Raw genomic sequence first — 19,027 nt, 5'->3', positions numbered from 1 at the left:
AGAATTCTGGATCATCTGTCATTTTGTACAATTTAAGCAAATCAGAAATCTGCAGTAAATATGTTTTTTTTCTTCATCTGAACAATTTTAAAAAAGCTTTCCAAAAGATGTTTTTGTATAGACAGTCGTCCAGCATTTCTTTATCCCTTCAGTCACCTCCCCCCCCCCCCCCCTCACTTTATCGACCCCCCCTCACCCTGCGAACATGTAGAGACACCTGGAAATGCCCCCTCACTCCCCTCCAATTGGCAAGGTCTCACCCCGGGTCTGAACCCTGGCAGTGCCAACCTGACATGCGGGTACCCTGGTGCTGACAGCCTGACAGCACCACCCGAGCACCCCCAGGTTGGCACTGCCAGGGTGCCAGGCTGGCAATGCCAAGGTGCCCAGATGCCAAGGAGAGTGCCATTATACCACGCTGCCCTGACCCGACCGGGGACTGCAGCGGTTCAAGAAGGCAACTCACCATCACCTTCTGAAGGGCAACTAGGCATGGGCAATAACTGCTGGCCTAACCAGCAACATCCACATCCTGTAAAATTAATTTTTTAAAACGTGAGGGTTTCTAATGCCCTATGAGACCCCACACATTTGTGTGAACCAGCACTAAATGGCCACCCAGGTAAGGGCTCGCAGGTACGGCCGTTGAGAGGTATTTAAAGGCTCATTTAAATATGCAGATCTAGATCTCACCCAGATCACACCGGGCAGAGCGAGTCGGGTAAATCGCGATTGGTCTGGTGTGGAGCCCGATTTGGGGCTCTCGCGCGATTCACCCATTGCACCCCGATCTGCGCCAGGCGCAACAGGGTCGCTGAATCACATCCGATGTCTCCCAAACTGTTGTGATTTCTCACAAACCTTAGCATTACTGCAGATATCTTTCTGGCCTCTCACAGTCCAATGCCTTCTCAACTCTGTGATTTTACTGAACAGTAATCTGTTCTGGTTCCTAGTTTCCTCTGCTCCCTGAAGTCCTGACATCTTGGAAACTTCTCTTCATTTCCTTAACAAGCTGGACTTTAGGTTTCCAGCATCTGCTTTCTTAACCAATACTCCGCTGCATGGCTTTAGAAGAGTACCATGCATACTAAAAAGCCTCAAGGTTTAGGAACACTTGGGAAGGCTGTCTCTCACCAGCTTAAATTCCCAAAGCAAGCAGCATAAATCCAATCTTAAAGCACAACAGATCAAAGGCCTGTATAGTATGTTACTTTTTCAATTATAAACATCAGCAGCAATGGTGAACAACCAAAATATTACAACACAAACCTTGCAACATTATGAGCATTCTGCTGGAACTGTCATTACAATTATGTGATTACTGAAGTTCGGAACGTGCATTAATTCCTGTAATAATAGTGTATCCTTGCAGATAATGTAAGAAGTACCCTCTGAACACTGAAATATATACACACACTTATTCACCTCTCCATTCAAAAGCCTATACCCAAAGTGGAACCCATGTTTTACGTCTGTGAACAACAAGTTGCAATTTGATGTAAATTTTGCAATAATGTTTCAAAAAGCAAAAAGTTTCAAACCAAGCAGAAAGCCAAATATGACCAGCGATTTGGAGTATTCTTTAAAAATTCATTAGTGTTGACCAAATCATTTCTCCCACATATTTCAAAAAGTATCATCCAATTACAGGAGTCCCTTGCTCATTTATTTATTCTAAAGTTAAGATGCTAATACAGCGGAACAAGGGAACAGTCATCTGTGCATCCACGTAAAACTTTGCACCGACTGCAAATCCATTTTGTCACCTCTTAAATGCTGTGTCCTGTCAATAGGGTAAAAACTAATGATTAGTTCAGATAACCATTATCGTGTTCAATTAACCAAGCTTGTTGCATTTAGCCGGAGATATTTAAGACAAAGAAATCCAAATTCAATTCAATTAGCTGGACAGATGGGAAAGCTTTTAATTTGCAACAAGCAGGGACCACACGCCATCCAATCAAACTAATCAATTTGTTTTCAAATCTAGCGATCTGGAACCAACAGGCACCAAAAATCAAGCCAAATTGCTCAAATCATTTATTTTAACATGGGTTTGTGGCTTAGCAGTAATGTTTCTCATTAATATATAAAATGTTTTGAACAGAAACCATTAGTTCACTTAATTTTAGAATTGCCTGCAAGGCGGTGCCCCCACAGAGACTTATTGTTTATCGGGGGGGTGCAGCTTAATTTGGACATTTCTCCTGGTCCTTGGAACTGGAGTTCCGCAGCTGCTGTGGGCAATATATTTTAATGGAAATGGTAGCAACACATTGTGGAAGTGAAAATTGGTTCTTTCGAAAGACAGTAGCCAGAGCAAAAGTGATGACAGCCACCAGAACCCCTATCATGTGCAACATGTCAAGCTCCATTGGACTCATTTTGAGAGAACAATAAGCAGCTGCAATCTCCACTGCTGAACAGCTGTAACCTTGAAAGAGAGAGAGCCTAAAAGTTGTGGTTTCCAACCTGTCCCTGTGGAATTACAATGCCTAGAATGTACAATGACAAGCTGCACCATGAGGCAATCATGTAAAATATCTGCACACTGAGACAAGCAGCGAAATAAAGTAATTATTTTTTTCAGTGCCTTGCACGGAAGACATTCTGAGCTATCTATAGTATTGAGAATGAAGATTTTACAGGGGTGTCCCTGAAGGAAATTGATGTTTGCACTGGGCCAGAAAGCAAGGAGGCCCCTTGATGCTGAACTCGGGCACCGCAGTTAGAGTCAGCCAACCTGAGCCAGAATACAGCAAATACCAATGTGTCCAGATGGTTGTCACTGGAGTCCCACCAGTGGTAGAATCTCCACAGTCACTACTGCAACCATGACAGCTTTACTAAGAGCTACAAATCCATTGCAGGTTAGGTGGATTGGCCATGCTAAATTGCCCTTAGTGTCCAAAAAGGTTAGGTGGGGTTAGGGTGGAGGTGTGGGCTTAAGTTTCGAAAGGCCGGTGCAGACTCGATGGGCCGAATGGCCTCCTTCGGCACTGTAAATTCTATGATTCTGGGAGACAAAGAACAGGAATTTAAAAAATTTGTAACCACGTGAGTGAAAAGAGTAAATAAAGAATGATTTTGGGGCGCACAAAGGAAAGAATATAAATAAACCGAGTATTTGCATCATACAACAATATCTTATAATAATATAGTGCCTTCAGCATGATGAGAAGTCCTAAGGAGCGTCACAGGAGTGAAACAAAGTATGACATTGAGCCACATAATGGAGACATTGAGTCAGATGACCAAAATCTTGGTCAAGGAGTTAGGGAGTGACTTACAGAAAGAAAGCAGGGTAGAGAGATGTGGGGAGGAACGTTCAAAGCTGGGTGCTGAGGCAATTGAATGACCACCACTAATGGTGAAACAATTCTAAATCAGGAATGCACACAAAGCCAGAATCGGAGGAGCACAGACATCTAGGAGGCTTGTGGCATTCAGGGAGATCATGGATACAGGAGGAGCAGAAACCACAGGTTGATTTGAAAACGAGGATCACAATTTTTAAATTACGACGTTGTTGAGCAAGTAGTCCAAAGCCGCTGTTGGAGCGAGAGAGAGCAATATCTAATTTTATTGCTGTGAATAAAATATTTGGTAAATGGGAGAAGAAACTAGGTACCTACATGCAAGCAGGTTTTATAAAGTAGAAGGTAAATATTACATTTATTCATTATTAAATGTAATTTTTAGAACTATCATGGCAAACATCATGTTTGTCAGCCCAGCAGCCCTCTGCATTAATACGGTTTTTAATGCTTTCACATTGTCGGTCTTGCAACAAATTCTTTCAGTAAATATACAGCGATCGACAAACTGCTGTCTCATTTAGACTTCAGTGTGATCACAATAGACATCAGAAACTACAGACCTTAAAGTAGCAATGCTGCTGGAGATCAAATAAAGATCATAGTTCGGTCAACATGTCATTTTCAAACATTTTGTATGGTCGATGGTGACACGCAACCGTACCAGGTTGAAGACTGTCGTTTGGCGGAGCAGAGATTATTGCTGAAAAATTAGACATGCTGCCGAAGTTTTTCATCTTGCACTCATCAGGAAAGATTTGCAAGAACACCAGATTGCTGTGGTTTTTAAACGTAACTTTAGCTTTTCAAGCTTCAGGTCATGACCTGCGGGAGAATCGCGCAGCGATCAGCCATGGCTTCCCAATCGCGGGAGAAGCCCCCAAAGGCCACAACTGGCTTTTAAGCAGTTTTCCGTCCAGAAGCGGTGGCAGGTCATGTGCCCAGCATGTACACTGGCGTCACGTACCCTGTTCGCCCGTGCTTTTGGCGCAAAATTACACAGGAAATATTCTTCCATTTTACAGCTGCGAGCAAGCAAGGAAACAGGACAGTGAAGAGCTGAAGGTGGATCATTTTAAACAAAGACAAAAATGAAATTGAGAACAAAGCAGTATAAAGATGGTTTCATAGACTCAGAGAACCATAGAATACCTCCAGTGCAGAAGGAGGCCATTTGGCCCATTAGGTCTGTACCAGTCCTTCAAATCAGCATGCCACCCATGTCCAACAGTCCCATCCCCACAATCTCATAACCTAACCTACACATCCCTGGATACTAAGGGGCAATTTATCAAGCCCAATCCACCCACCCCATATATCTTTGGACTGGGAGGAAACCAGAGCAGCTGGAGGAAGCCCACGTAGACAGGGGGGAGAACGTACAAACTCCACACTGACGGTGACCCAAGGCTGGATTTGAACCTGGGTCCCTAGCACTGTGAGGCAGCAGTGCTTACCAGTTTGCCACAGTGCCATCCTTCTTGAGGTACGGCTTTGTCATGTGTGTCAATGCAAATCAGGATGCAAAGCCCGTGTGTTATATATGCAGGGAAGAACTGGAAAATTAAAGTTTAAAATCCGCAAATTCTCAAAGGCATTTGAAGGCTAAGTGTGGTGAGTTTGAGGGCAAACCTCTTTTTTATTAAAAAAAATGTTTTTCCCAATTAAGGGGCAATTTAGCGTGGCCAAACCAACTACCCTGCACATCTTTTAGGTTGTGGGGACGGGACCCATGCAGACATGGGGCAAACATACAAACTCCACATAAACAGTGACCCGGGGTTGGGATTGAACCCGGGTCATCAACGCCGTGAGGCAGCAGTGCTAACCACTACACCATCATGCTACCCTTTTTTTTTCAAAGGATGCAGAATTTAAATCATCAGCTGAAGTCCTTAGCAGAAATGTAACATTGAATGACGTGGCAAGTGCGATGGTGAGTGCCAGGCAGGCTCACCTGTCGCATTAAAGGTAAACGAAAATGGTGTGTCGCAAGGTCGGCCAGCATGAGTCGCAAAGGCCGCTGGTTGGTAAAATCGAGTCCCAGGTAAAAAAGTTTGAGAAACACTTCTCTAGATCAATGTTTTAAAAGTTATTAAATGAGTCAACACATTTTTCATTTTTAATTCTTAGTTGGGGTAAACACAAAACAATTTTACAACCCTATCCAAACCATTGCCTATTTTAGAGTAAATAACTGATACTCCATCCCTTAATTATATGCTAACTTCCATTTCCATTACTACCCCGCAGTTGAAACATTAAGCTGCTCTGTGAACTGATTAGGTAAAGAGGTCATGGACCAAGTTCCTTAATGAGCACAGATGGACACCATTTACAGCAGAAGACATTCACTAAAATTCCTGCTACCATATAGACCCAGCCTGCATTTATAAAATTATTGGTTGAAGCCATACTGCTGCTACACAGCAAGTGGTAAACATTATTTACTGTAGAGCTCGCAAGCGAAGAAAAACAGGACACTTTTTATTCCAAGCAACCGGTTTTCTCAACGAACACTGCCCCCATACATCATCAAATCTACTTTTTTTAATTGGATTTTAATTAAGGTAGCACTGTGTTGTCACAATGTCACCAGAGTATCCCACCTGAGAGGGCACAATGAATGCAGTAGTCCAATGTGAGGCCAATAAACTGACAGCATTTTAAAATGAACTGAAATCAGGATACTATTGTCAAAATTAATCCCACAGAACACATCTTGAACAGTCCATCAATCTTGCTTTTTTTTGCCGTTGTTTTTTTCTTCCACACAATTCAATTAAAGCTAAAGTGGCACTTATATGAAGATCTTGAATAGACCTGCCTCCATCTTGGCAGAGGTCATAAAGTATTAATAGAAACCAGTTATTGCAATCTTATTGGCTGGTTTTATATCTCTGGTTCATTGGCTCATTATACATCACCAAGTAACCTTTCGCCCACGTGACATCAACCCAGCATTGTAATTGGTCCAAGATTACATCTTGTGATACACTAGTTACCCTAAAGGCTGAACAGTAAAACAGATCAGCCACTCAAATCCACAGTAAAGTAACTGGGAAATAACGTGCCCCCGAAGTCAGATGAAAAACAATTAACACTGCAGACTGGGTGAAAGAAACTCAATTTTGATCTATTTACAATGCCTTATTACTACTTTGCTCCAGTCACATTTTATAATTGACCATATTTTCAGTCAAAAGAAAACCAAATATTTTTAGGCAGCATGCATTGTTTTGTGGGAGTCACTGATTTAATGTATTGTTGAATACAGTACTATCCAGAGGCAGTTACATTTCTGTAATCTCATGCAAGAAATCATCCACACAGTTTTGTTTTTAAATGCCATGCAACCTTGTTGCAAGCACTGAGTAAGAGTTGATAAAATATTAAATCACTGGGCCGTCCTGAGTCCGACCTATGCAGCTTGTAAAATCCAAATCTCGCTAGCTGTTTTCAGATGTCGCAACATTACCAGCATTAGAGTTAGAACGTATTGAGCCTGCTCCATCATTCAACAGATCATGTCAGATCTTTAACCTCAACACTTGCCCAACTGTACCCTTGTCCTTTGATTCCCTTCCAGTCCAAAAAATCTTTGTCTCGAATATACTCGTTGATTAAGCATCCACAATTCTCTGAGGTAGCGACTTTCAAAGATTCAATACTCTCTGAGTGAAGAAACGTCTTTGCACCTCAGTCTTACATAGAACATACAGTGCAGAAGGAGACCATTCGGCCCATTGAGTCTGCATCGACCCACTTAAGCCCTCAGTTCCACCCTATCCCCGTAACCCAATAACCCCTCCTAACCATTTTGGTCACTAAGGGCAATTTATCATGGCCAATCCACCTAACCTGCATGTCTTTGGACTGTGGGAGGAAACCGGAGCAGTCGGAGGAAACCCACGCAGACACGGGGAGAACGTGCAGACTCCACTCAGACAGTGACCCAGCGAGGAATCGAACCTGGGACCCTGGCACTGTGAAGCCACAGTGCTATCCACATGTGCTACCGTACTGCCCATGGAACCTTTATCTTGAGACTGCCCCCTAGTTCAGGGCTCCCCAGTCAGGGGAAATAATGAGCACTGGTTCACGTTGGCAGGAACGATAGAAAAAAGTATACTATTAAACTAGAGAGAGACTGCAGAACTTGGTGGTGCAGAGGAGCCTGGGTGTCCTGGCACATGAATCACAAAAATTAATCTGCAGGTGAATATAAAACAATCTTGGGTACAGAGACCAAAACTGTTTGGAGTACTCTAGGTGTGAGGTGTCACTAAAGCCCTGTAAAATTGGAGCAATACTACCTTACCCGTCTACTCCAATTCCTTGCAATAAATAACCTTTATTGTCACAAGTATGCTGTAATGAAGTTGCTGTGAAAAGCCCCTAGTCACCACATTCCAGCACCTGTTCGGGTACACTGAGGGAGAATTCAGAATCTTCAGCTGGTACGGGAATTAAACCCGCCCTGCTGGCCTTGTTCTGCAATACAAATCTGCTGTCTAGCCCACTGAGCTAAACCCTGAACAGAAATATGGGGTGGGATTCTCCAAAATGGAGGCAGAGTGTCTGCGCCATCGTGAACGCTGTTGCATTTCACGACGGCGCGAAACGGGTACGGGCACTACCGATTCTGGCCCCCATAGGGGGCCAGCACGGCGCTGGAGCGGTTCACCCCGCTCCAGCCTCCCTTCCTGGAGGCAACTGGGTGCCGTGCCAACCCGCGCATGCGCGGGGGACTTCCTCAACTCGCCGGCCCCGACGCAACATGGCACGGGGGTTCAGGGGCCGGCCACGTTTCAAAATACGGCTGGGGCTGGAGAGGCCGGCCCGCCGATTGGTGGGCCCCGATTGGTGGGCCCCATCGGAGACCCCTCCCCCACCCACAGGATGCCCCCCGACCCAGCATGCAGAGTTCCCGCTGGCTGCGAGCAGGTGTGGACGGCGCCAGCAGGACTCTGCCGTTTCTGCGTGGCCACTCAGCCCATCAAGGCCGGAAAATCGGTGGCCCGGCCGCGGACAGCGGCCCGCGATCGGCGCTGCACCAAACATGCCGGCGCAAACGGCGCCGATTCTCTGCTCCTCGGAGCTTCGCGTGCTAGTGTCGGGGCGGCGTGCGATTCTCCGGCCCAGGGCTCAGAGAATCCCGCCCATAGCATTTGCTTGTCTAATTGCTTGCTGCACCTACATTTTAGCTTTGTGCATTTTGCACAAAGAACACACACATGCCTTAGAAAATCAACATTTCGCACCATTGAGTGCGATTCTCCGGTCCCCCAGCCACGTGTTTCTCGGCAGCCTGCCGTTCACTCCTATCTTCCCACAATTTGTCAATGGGATTTCCCACTGTAACCACCCCACGCCATCGGGAAACCCATTGGCTGGGATACATTGCCAGTGGGAAAAGTTAACCGCAATGACTAGAGAATTCTGGCCACTGTTTTTCGACTCTTCGTGCCGAAGTGAGTAACCTCACATTTCCCCAAATTATACTCCATCTGCCAATGTCCCTTTACAGATTCCTTGCGGCCCCTTCACACCATGCTTTCCCATCTAGCTTCTATAGTCAACAAATGTGGATAGATCCCACTTGGTTCCTTCACCTCAGTCATGCCTGAGACCCCAGCACTGATCTTTTTGACACTCCACTAGTAACAGTCTGTCAACCTAAAAACGACTTGTGTGTTTCTACTTTTTTCTGTACTTTTAATCAATCTATCCATGCTCGTATGTCACTCCAAGCACCATAGGCCCTTATTTTGTGTGTTAACCTTTCATGTCGTACCTTATCAAATGCCTACTGAAAATTTAAATACACCACATCCATTAGTCCTCCTTTATCTACCCTACTTGGTACATCCTCAAGATACTCAAATGTGTTAAACATGATTTCCCTTTCATAAAACTGTGATGATTCTGCAGAATCCCATTAATATTTCTTAAGTGCCCTATTACCACTTCTGTCCACAAGATGCGCTGCAGCCAATCGCCAAGACTCCTTTGATAGAACCTTCCAAACCTACAACCTCAACCATCCAACAAGGTTAGCAAGTTCCCCTCCAAGACATACACAAACTTGACTTTGAACGTAAGAACATGAGAACTGGGAGCAGGAGTAGACCCATCTGGCCCTTTGAGCCTGCTCCGCCATTTTTTTCATTTCATTTCAATGAGACCATGGCTGAACTTTTGTGGACTCAGCTCCACTTTCCCGCCCGAACTCCATAACCCTTTATTCTTCCAAAAACTATCTATCTTTATCTTGAAAAGGTTTAATGAGGGACCCTCAACTGCTTCACTGGGCAGGGAATTCCATAGATTCGCAACCCTTTGGGTGAAGAGGTTCCTCCTAAGCTCAGTCCTAAATCTACTTGCCTTTATTTTGAGGCTATGCCCCCTAGTTCTGCTTTCACCTGCCAGTGGAAACAACATGCCCGCATCTATCCTATCTATTCCCTTTATAATTTTAGATGTTTCCATAAGATCCCCCCACATCCTTCGAACGAGTACAGTCCCAGTCTACTCAACCTCTCCTCGTAATCCAACCACCTCAACGCAGCTGCACATACACAAGATAGACTGCAGCAGTTCATGAAGGCAGCTCACTGCCACCTTCTCAAGGACAATTAGGGATGAGCAATAAATGCTGGCTTTGCCAGTGATGTTCAAATCTCATGAATTAACTAAAAGGAATGACGAGGAAAATAATAAAACTGGATGCATTTCAGCTGTTAGGCTAACTGGCCAATTATCTTTCTCCCCTAGACTCCACAGACTGCCTACAGTGCAAAAGGAGGCCATTCAGTCCATGAGTCTGCACCAGCTCTTGGAAAAAGCACCCTACACAAGCCTCTACCCTAGCCCCGTAACCCACTAACTCTACCTAACCTTTTGTATAAGGGGCAATTTAGCATGGCCAATCCACCTAACCTGCACATTTTTTGGACTGAGGGAGGAAACCAGAGCACACAGAGGAAACCCACGCAGACACGGGGAGAAAGTGCAAACTCCACACAGGCAGTCACCCGAGTCCGGAATTGAACCCGGATTCCTGGAGCCGTGAGGCAGCAGTGGTAACCACTGTGCCAAAGTGCCTATCTAGCAGTGTTACATTTGTTACCTTGGGACTGTTCCCGAATCTGAAGAATTTTAGAAGGCGCTGAATTCCCCAGTCCCCAAGCCACATGTTTCTCGATGGTGTGCCGTTTGCTGGAAGCAGGATTTTCTATTCCCGTCGATTGTCAATGGAATTTCCCACTGAAGCCACCACTTCGTGCTGGGAAACCCACAGGCAGGAGTGCATTGTCGACAGGAAAAGTAAATGGCAATGGCCGGAAGGTCACAAACATTGCAATCACTATTTCTGCAGCCACCCCTTTCACAACTCAAAGATGTAGGTCATCAGGTCCAAGTTATTGAAGTTACTATGAAAATCCCCTCGTCGCCACATTCCGCCGCCTGTTCGGGTGCACAGAGGTAGAATTCAGAATGTCCAATTCACCTAACAAGCACGTCTTTGGGGACTTGTGTGAGGAAACCGGAGCACCCAGAGGAAACCCACGAACACGGGGAGATCGTGCCGACTCGGCACAAACAGTGACCCAAGAGGGAATTGAAACTGGGACCCGGCACTTTGTGTAACACCTCCTTACACTTTTTCCTTTCTCGGCCTCTAAGGGACCCACATTTACTTTTGTTATTCTATTCCTTTTACATTTTCAACAAATCTCTTGCAATGTTTTTATTATTTTATGTTTCCTCTCATTCCATTTTTTTCATTTATGAATTTGTTAGTCATCATTTGCCGGTTTCTAATTCTGTCCCAATTCTCAAATCGACTCCTCTTTTTTGGCAACATTATAAGCATCTTCTAATATGTTCTTAACTATTGTAGTTAGCTAAAGATGTATTATTTTTCCTATGGAGCATTTTTTTTCAATGGAATGAGCATGCACAGATAATTATGAAAATTGTAATTGTTTGGTGTCCGTATTTACCCCCCCCCCCCAACACACTTTGTAATTTAAAGGCCGATAAACAGCGCTCGTTATTGAATGAAAATGAAATGAATGAAATTCAACACCACTCTGGTTTAAATTGAGCTAATCCCAACAGAACAATGCCCTTTTTGCTCTCTACTGTTGCTACTGTACCATGAATCAAAAACCCATTCCCTCACTCATACTTAGCTAATTGACTCCATGCTGATTTTCAGGTGGATCAGATCGCAATCCAAAGATTATTACATTTGTGTTCTCCTTATTAATTCAGAACCCAGCTCCTCAAACCCGTCAGCAGAACCTCATTCCCAGTTTTAACTATGCGATAGCTTCCTATGTGGACCATGACAATCGGATCCTTCCCCTGCACTTGAAGTTCTTTTCCAGCAGCCAGGAATCTTCCTTCATTAGGTTGGAACATTGGGACCCACAGGAGATCTTGTGGTGCAGTGGGTAATTCCCCTGCCCCTAAGCCAGAACTCCGGGTTCGGTTCCCAACCCAGGACTCGATGTATACCCAAAGGTGCTTTCATAATGTGGCCAAGAAGTTGAATATCAACCTGCAAAGTCCTTCCAAACACATGTCAATGGCAGGTGGTAAGAACAGGAGAGACTCCAGACCAGTTGTGCTTGATGCAGACAGACGCCCCTCAAGCTGTAAGCCTCCCAGCGACTGGAAAAACCACCAATGGCACCACGAGGTACCAGAAGAGAAACAAACAACTGGAACCCACTCAGCCCTAGGAGTCGGTTAGCTCAGTTAGCTGGACGGCCGCTTCATGATGTGAATAAAATGAAATGAAAATCGCTTATTGTCACAAGTAGGCTTCAAATGAAGTTACTGTGAAAAGCCCCTAGTCGCCACATTCCGGCGCCTGTAGATTCAATTCCTGGACCGGTTGAGGTTATGCATGAAGGTTAAATGGCCCCCCAGTCAGCTCTATGGTCCTCGAAGTCTGTGACGGCTTTCACGCCCTTCTGTGTCATGTTCAATGCCCTAGGTTGTCCCAAGTAACAGAAAAATCCCTCTTGTAATGAGTGATTTGCTATTCCGTGCCAACTTCAATCTCCCAGGAACAGTTTATGGGACTTCACCTCCTAATTCAATGGCAACCGAAGCACAAAACGAGACGCACGTTATTTATTGCGGCCTTGATGTGCAGGGGTGCGCTTGTTAACTGCAATAAATCCGCGCTCAATTTCTCCCGTTGAATGAAAAGCCCCAGGGGGAGGGGACAATACTGTTCAATTGACAGAGACAAAACTCGAGGTGAAAGGGAGGTTGCGCTGCTGGGGTGAAAGGTTCAGTCGCACTGGATTTATCCAGCGTTGGGTGGAAGTTGTGTCTGACAGACCCTGAAACAAGCGGGGGGGGCGGGGGCTTTTATTTTCTATCGGGCTGAATTCCGCACTAGATCGATAGTACTGTAAAAAAAAACACATTCATTTAGAGGACAACGCGTTGACTGTTTTATTTTAATGGGGAGGGGGGCAGAGGAGAGAGAGAGAAACCCCTCAGAGTGTCCCTGATTTCGCCATCACATTCTGCACACGGAAGAGAGACACAGAGCGAGAATATCTGATGCTCCAGCAGAGGGACTGACAGGGATTGCCCGAGAGGAGAGGGAGCTGTGACTCATCGCCACCCACAGAACTGCGGCTCCAGGCTGGCTATTTGATCCATGTCTTGATTTTGGAGTGGGAGACACACATTTTACAGTTTGGTTGCCAGCAACTATGAGAAATTAAACTGAGGCGGTGCTGACACACTCGTCCCCCACCCACCCTGCTCCAAGGAGCCGCGCCGAGTTCGCTCTGAGCGGCGACCCGTCTTCTGCGGTGGGGGGGGGGAGATAGAGGCAAACCTCCGAGTGTGCGCTGAATGTTAACAGGACTGCCGGCTGATCGGATCGGCGCCGCTCTCCCCCACCTCTCTCTCTCTCTCCCCCCCCCCCCCTCCCCTCTCTTCCCGCCCCAACCCTCTCCCCCCCCCCCACCCTCTCTCTCTCTCTCTCCCCACCCACTCTCTCCCCCACCCTCTCTCTCTCCCCTTCCCCTCTTCCCTCCCCTTCCCTCTGCCCTCCCCTTCCCTCTGCCCTCCCCTTCCCTCTGCCCTCCTCCCTCTCTCCCCCTTCGCTCTCACCTCTCCTCCCCTCCCCTTTCCTCTCACCCCACTCCCTCCCTCACCCTCCTCCCTCCCTCACCCTTTCTCCCTCTCACCCCTTCCCTCCCTCTCACCTCCTCCCTCCCTTTCGCTCACCCCCTCCCGCTCTCACCCACTCCCTCCCTCACCCTCCTCCCTCCCTCACCCTTTCTCCCTCTCACCCCTTCCCTTCCTCTCACCTCCTCCCTCCCTTTCGCTCACCCCCTCCCGCTCTCTCACCCCCTCCCTCCCTCTCACCCCTCCCACCCTCTCACCCCTCCCACTCACCTCCATCCCCTCATTCCCTCCCTCACCCCCTCCCTCCCTCACCCCCCCCCCCTCTCTCGCCCCCCTCCCTCTCTCGCCCCCCTCCCTCTCTCTCACCCCCTCCCTCCCTCTCACCCCCTCCCTCCCTCACCCCCACCCCCTTCCTTTCCTCTCACCCCCTCCCTCTCTCACCCCCTCTATCACCCCTCCCTCCCCATCCCCCCCTTCCTCATTCCCTCTCCATCACCCCTCCCTCCCCCTCTCACTCCACCCTACCTCTCACCCCACTCCCTCCCTCACCCCTTCTCTCTCGCTCACCCCCTCCCTCACCTACCCCCTCTCCCGCTCTCCCCCTTCTTTCCTCTCACCCCCATTCCTTTCCTCTTACCCCTCCCTCTCTCACCCCCCCCCCCCTCTCTCACCCCCTCCCCCTCCCTCTCTCACCCCCTCCCCTCCCCTCCCTCTCTCACCCCCTCCCTCTCTCACCCCCCTTCCTCTCTCACCCCCCCTCCCCTCCCCCTCTCACCCCCCTCCCCTCCCTCTCTCACCCCCCTCCCCTCCCTCTCTCACCCCCCTTCCTCTCTCACCCCCCCTCCCCTCCCCCTCTCACCCCCCTCCCCTCCCTCTCTCACTCCCCTCCCTCTCTCACCCCCTCCCTCTCTCACTCCCCCTCCCCTCCCTCTCACTCCCCCTCCCCTCCCTCTCTCACCTCCCCTCCCTCTCTAACCCCCTCCCCTCCCTCTCTCACCCCCTCCCTCTCTCACCCCCTCCCCCTCCCTCTCTCACCCTCCCCTCCCTCTCACCCCCTCCCCTCCCTCTCTCACCCCCCTCCCCTCCCTCTCTCACCCCCCTCCCCTCCCTCTCTCACCCCCCTCCCTCTCTCTCACCCCCCCCCCCCCTCCGTCTGTCACCTCCTTTCCCGCTCTCACCCCCTTCCCTCTCTCACCGAACTACACAGCAGGGGAAGCTCAAAATCGCTGGGTTGAGAACTCGAATCGGTCCCCATTTTACATTGGGGCCAGGCATCACCCCCCCCCCCCCCCCCAACCCCACAATAATTATTTTGTAAAGATGCAAATTCTTTGGCGTATGCCTGTTACATGTTTGCATTACAGGTGTAGGTACCAAGAATCTGACAGAAGCAAAGCAAGTCACCCTCTGACAACTGCGAGACAATCACCTCGCTGGTTCAAAAAATGCAAAACCCCTCTCTGAGAATTCCTGTTCAAATTGAGCAAACGTGGTTCGGTCGGTGCAGCTCCACAATTTACAAAGTGTGCCATGTCACATTACCAGAGGAAGTACATGTCTCCGTTTCTATTTCAATATCACCCCCGCCCACACACTCGCGATTTGTCTTTGAATGATTACCAATGCGGCTAATGAAGGAATGTCGATAAAAAAGATGTCAATAAAATTGTCACTGTCCTAAAAAGTTGGAGGGGGGGGGGGGGCGAGGGGTCAGTACCGATACATTCACACAGAGAGGACAGGAGACGGACAGAGTGGAGGGGAGACAGTGGAGGGGAGACAGAGAGTGGAGGGGAGTCAGAGTGGAGGAGAGACAGAGTGGAGGGGAGACAGACAGAGTGGGGGGGGGGGGGAGACAGACAGAGTGGAGGGGAGACAGACAGAGTGGGGGGGAGACAGACAGAGTGGGGGGGAGACAGACAGAGTGGGTGGGAGAGACAGACAGAGAGGGGGGGAGACAGATAGAGTGGAGGGGAGACAGAGAGGAGGGGAGATACCCATGGATGTGACAGTGCAAGCGAAAGTCCAACAGCTCCAATTGAACCCTTCGCAGGAGAGAATGTGAACGATATCTCTGTTTATTCATTGCTAACGAATGCACACGTGTTTGGAATATGCAATGAATGGGGGGGGGGGGGGGGGGGTGCCTGCAGAGGCACTTGTTTGGGTGCACACATCAGTCAAGGGCTGGGGGGGGGGGGGGGTGGAGTATGTTGCCAAACACTGCCTGAGCGGGTACGCTGAGTGTAGTAACCTCTTCTCGGCTTGCACCTCATTACGGAGCCAAAGGAGAATCCCCCATTTCGGTCTCCCAAACGTGGGCGAGTACAGGATGATTCATCAATCTCGTGACACACACACACCACACACACATATATATATAAAATCAGCCAAAACATGAATGGGAACCACCGCATGGAAATTAGGGATTCGCTGCGTTTATACGGCTCCTTCTCGAGTGAGATCTCAGAGAAAGAGTTAACTGACAGAGAGAGAGAGAGGCAATGAATAAAACGGGCGCTCGCCCGCTCTGGAGATACGTGGCTTTTCCGACAGCTTTGCCGATGATGAACAGGCCCATCCTAAAGGGGCTTAATGATTTTTTTTTCCCCTCAAAAAGTGTCAATGGATGAAAAGATATTCGGGATCACCCACACTTTCCAAGGGCTGGTCCCCCAACCCAGCAGCAACTAGTTTGTGGAAAAGGCTCTGTCTGCACCTTGTCTTTTGGCAGACACTGATATAGATTCTGGATAAAAGCTTTGACAAAGAGTCATCGGACTCGAAACGTTAGCTATTTTCTCTCCCTACAGATGCTGCCAGACTTGCTGAGATTTTCCAGCATTTTCCCTTTCGTTCCTGATATAGATTCTTCCTTTTTAGAGGATTACTGGAGGGAGACAGTGTCTTGCGCTGACTGTACCTCGCCCAAGGCAGAGTTCTGCCCCTCCTGTTCACCTTTCATACCCGAATAGGAGGACGTGATTCCTCAGCATGCATGCTCCGGGGCACTCGCTGAGCTCCCCATCGGGCAAATGCAAAAGCCTGCAGCCGCCCCCAGACCCTCAACCTTCCTGGAAATGAGCATCCTCGTTTCAGGCCAAACTAGACCCAAGTGCTGGGAGAGGCATAGCTGGAGTCTCTCCCATGGCCAGCAGATGATACACCCGGATTGTTGCGCTTGTTTGTTTGATTTTTTTTTTTGAACACCGAGGGAAGCATCAAGTGCATCTGCTTTCCGCTAGTTCTGGAACACGTATTTGCAGTTGATCAATTTGTTCTGGGGAGGGGGGGGGGGGGGGGGGCTGGCATTATTTTGGCCAGAGCTGCAATGGGTTGATGTGAATATTGTGGACGGCGAAGGGGAGGAGGGATGGAGTGAGAAACAAGGAAAGGCAGAGATAGATGTGCAAAGGCACGGATGCAGAATACGGGGAGGGGAGGGTGGCTAAAGCAAGGCGGAGATCTCCCCCCCCCCCTTTGCCTGTCCGGGGCTCTCACAGGCAGCAACTCACTGTCGGTTTGCGAGGCAGTGCTGCATCCAATTCAGACCGCATCGAAGCAAGAGCCTGGCGGACAAGTGCACTCACTCCGCGTCCCAGAGCCCAAAGCCAGCGGCAGATTCCTGGCCGGGTTTAAGTTATCCTTTAACAAAATGCGATATCCAAAAGGCACGGGCTGCTGGGGGAATGCTCAACTCACTGGCTGCTTGGTGTGGTACTCAGGTCCCGCTGGTGTCCTGTGCGTTCCTGGGCATGGTTTTCCCGGACCAGAGTATCCGCCAGGTTAGTTGTTACTCTCTATGCATTTGGCTAGACACGGTTGTATATACACCCCCCCCCCCCCCCCCCCAATATATACCCAAACAGCCCAGATTCTGCAAACGTGCGGCAAAAATAAAATAACACGAACTGAGGCAACAGCCACGCCGCTGCTCATTTCAAATCCAGTTTAAACGTGATGCACGAAATCTAAGTACCTTTCATCCAGTCCACCACCTGCTTGGGCGTCCACTTGCTGATGGGTTCCATAACCAAAGCCATGGGTGGCCAGTTATTTTTTTTTGTGTGTGTGCACTGCACGCCAGGCAGAAACGGGAGGAGGGAGAGGAGGCGAAGACAGGAGGCAGATCTTTCAAAGCATGGCTGAGGCAAAGAGCAGGGCAATCCAGATGTTTGTGTGTGTGAGAAGGGGGGGGGGGGGGTGTTCGAGGTTGAAGAGAGAGAGCCCCGTGGCTCCCTCCACCGCACTGATCTGTCGAGATGTTGGCAGCAGCTTGAGTGCACGCTGCCTGCAGTAACCTCAGCCACGGTGCGCCGGAAATAGCGCAATATGCAAAGTCAGGACTTGTCCCTTTTCATTCACATCCTGCTCTTCCCAAACTACCTTTTTGCAATGTGTGTGTGGGGAGGGTGAGCGGGGAGATATGGGGCAGCGGTCTGCAAACCCGGGAGGGCAAGGTGGCGGGCGTTGCCCTGGTTTATTCCAAGATGAGACAGAGTTTGTATGTGTGTGTGTGTGTGTGAGACAGAGAGCTCTGGCTCCCAGGGAAACTGCAAGGACAGTAGCTGGAACTTTCATTTAGACTTTCAAACGGAAGTGCATGGGTATGCAACGCCAAATCTCGTGCAAAAAAAAAACACGGCGATCTGCAGCAACGATCAGACCACGTCCCCGAGTAAATATTGCTGGAAAGGAATAGACACACATTCTGACTCGAGGCTGTACTTCTCCAGAAGGGAAAATGACTGATTGTGAAGAAGTTGAGGGGGAGGATGAGGAGAGGGAGGGGGCAGCTCCCACATTTCCCCCTCCAGCCCCCACATTTCCCGCTCCAGCCCCCACATTTCCCCCTCCAGCCCCCACATTCCCCCCTCCAGCCCCCACAGTCCCCCCTCCAGCTCCCACATTCCCCCCTCCAGCTCCCACATTTCCCCCTCCAGCCCCCACATTCCCCCCTCCAGCCCCCACATTCCCCCCTCCAGCTCCCACATTTCCCCCTCCAGCCCCCACATTTCCCCCTCCAGCCCCCACATTTCCCCCTCCAGCCCCCACATTTCCCTTTCCAGCCCCCACATTCCCCCCTCCAGCTCCCACATTCCCCCCTCCAGCCCCCACATTACCCCCCTCCAGCCCCCCACATTCCCCCCTCCAGCCCCCACATTACCCCCCCCTCCAGCCGCCCACATTCCCCCCTCCAGCTCCCACATTCCCCCCCTCCAGCCCCCACATGACCCCCCCCTCCAGCCCCCCACATTCCCCCCTCCAGCCCCCACATTACCCCCCTCCAGCCTCCACATTACCCCCCTCCAGCCCCCACATTACCCCCCTCTAGCCCCCACATTGCCCCCTTCCTTCGTAGTGGCTTGCAGCATCTCCCAGTATTGTTGCATCGCTGGGGTGGGCGAGCGAGCTGCTCCTTGAGGCCTGCGTGTCTGCTCTAACCTGAGGTCCGCGGCTCATCATCCCCAGCAGTGGTTTCCCGGGAAACACAAGGATGTGGGCGGGTGAGTCCTGGGGAAAGTCTGGATGGT

The 19,027-nt window shown here is 49.2% G+C and overlaps 1 protein-coding gene across 6 annotated transcripts in view; it reads right to left on the bottom strand.

The window, feature by feature from the left end:
- Positions 1–17,746, bottom strand: part of si:ch211-26b3.4 (connector enhancer of kinase suppressor of ras 2) — an 824,630-nt gene extending 806,884 nt beyond the window's left edge. For all 6 annotated transcript variants that reach the window (XR_005457712.1, XR_005457711.1, XM_038775303.1 and 3 more), the window contains exon 1: positions 17,473–17,746. Coding sequence is in view for 4 of the 6 variants with exons in the window: in XM_038775303.1 (XP_038631231.1) it covers positions 17,473–17,536 (64 nt within the window). In the remaining 2 variants the exon portion in view is untranslated. The remainder of the gene's footprint in view (positions 1–17,472) is intronic.
- Positions 17,747–19,027: the final 1,281 nt, after the last annotated feature.

The sequence above is a fragment of the Scyliorhinus canicula genome, chromosome 17 (genome assembly GCF_902713615.1).
Source record: "Scyliorhinus canicula chromosome 17, sScyCan1.1, whole genome shotgun sequence".
In the NCBI taxonomy this organism is placed as follows: Eukaryota; Metazoa; Chordata; class Chondrichthyes; order Carcharhiniformes; family Scyliorhinidae; genus Scyliorhinus; species Scyliorhinus canicula.
This window is presented reverse-complemented; position numbering and strand designations above follow the sequence as displayed.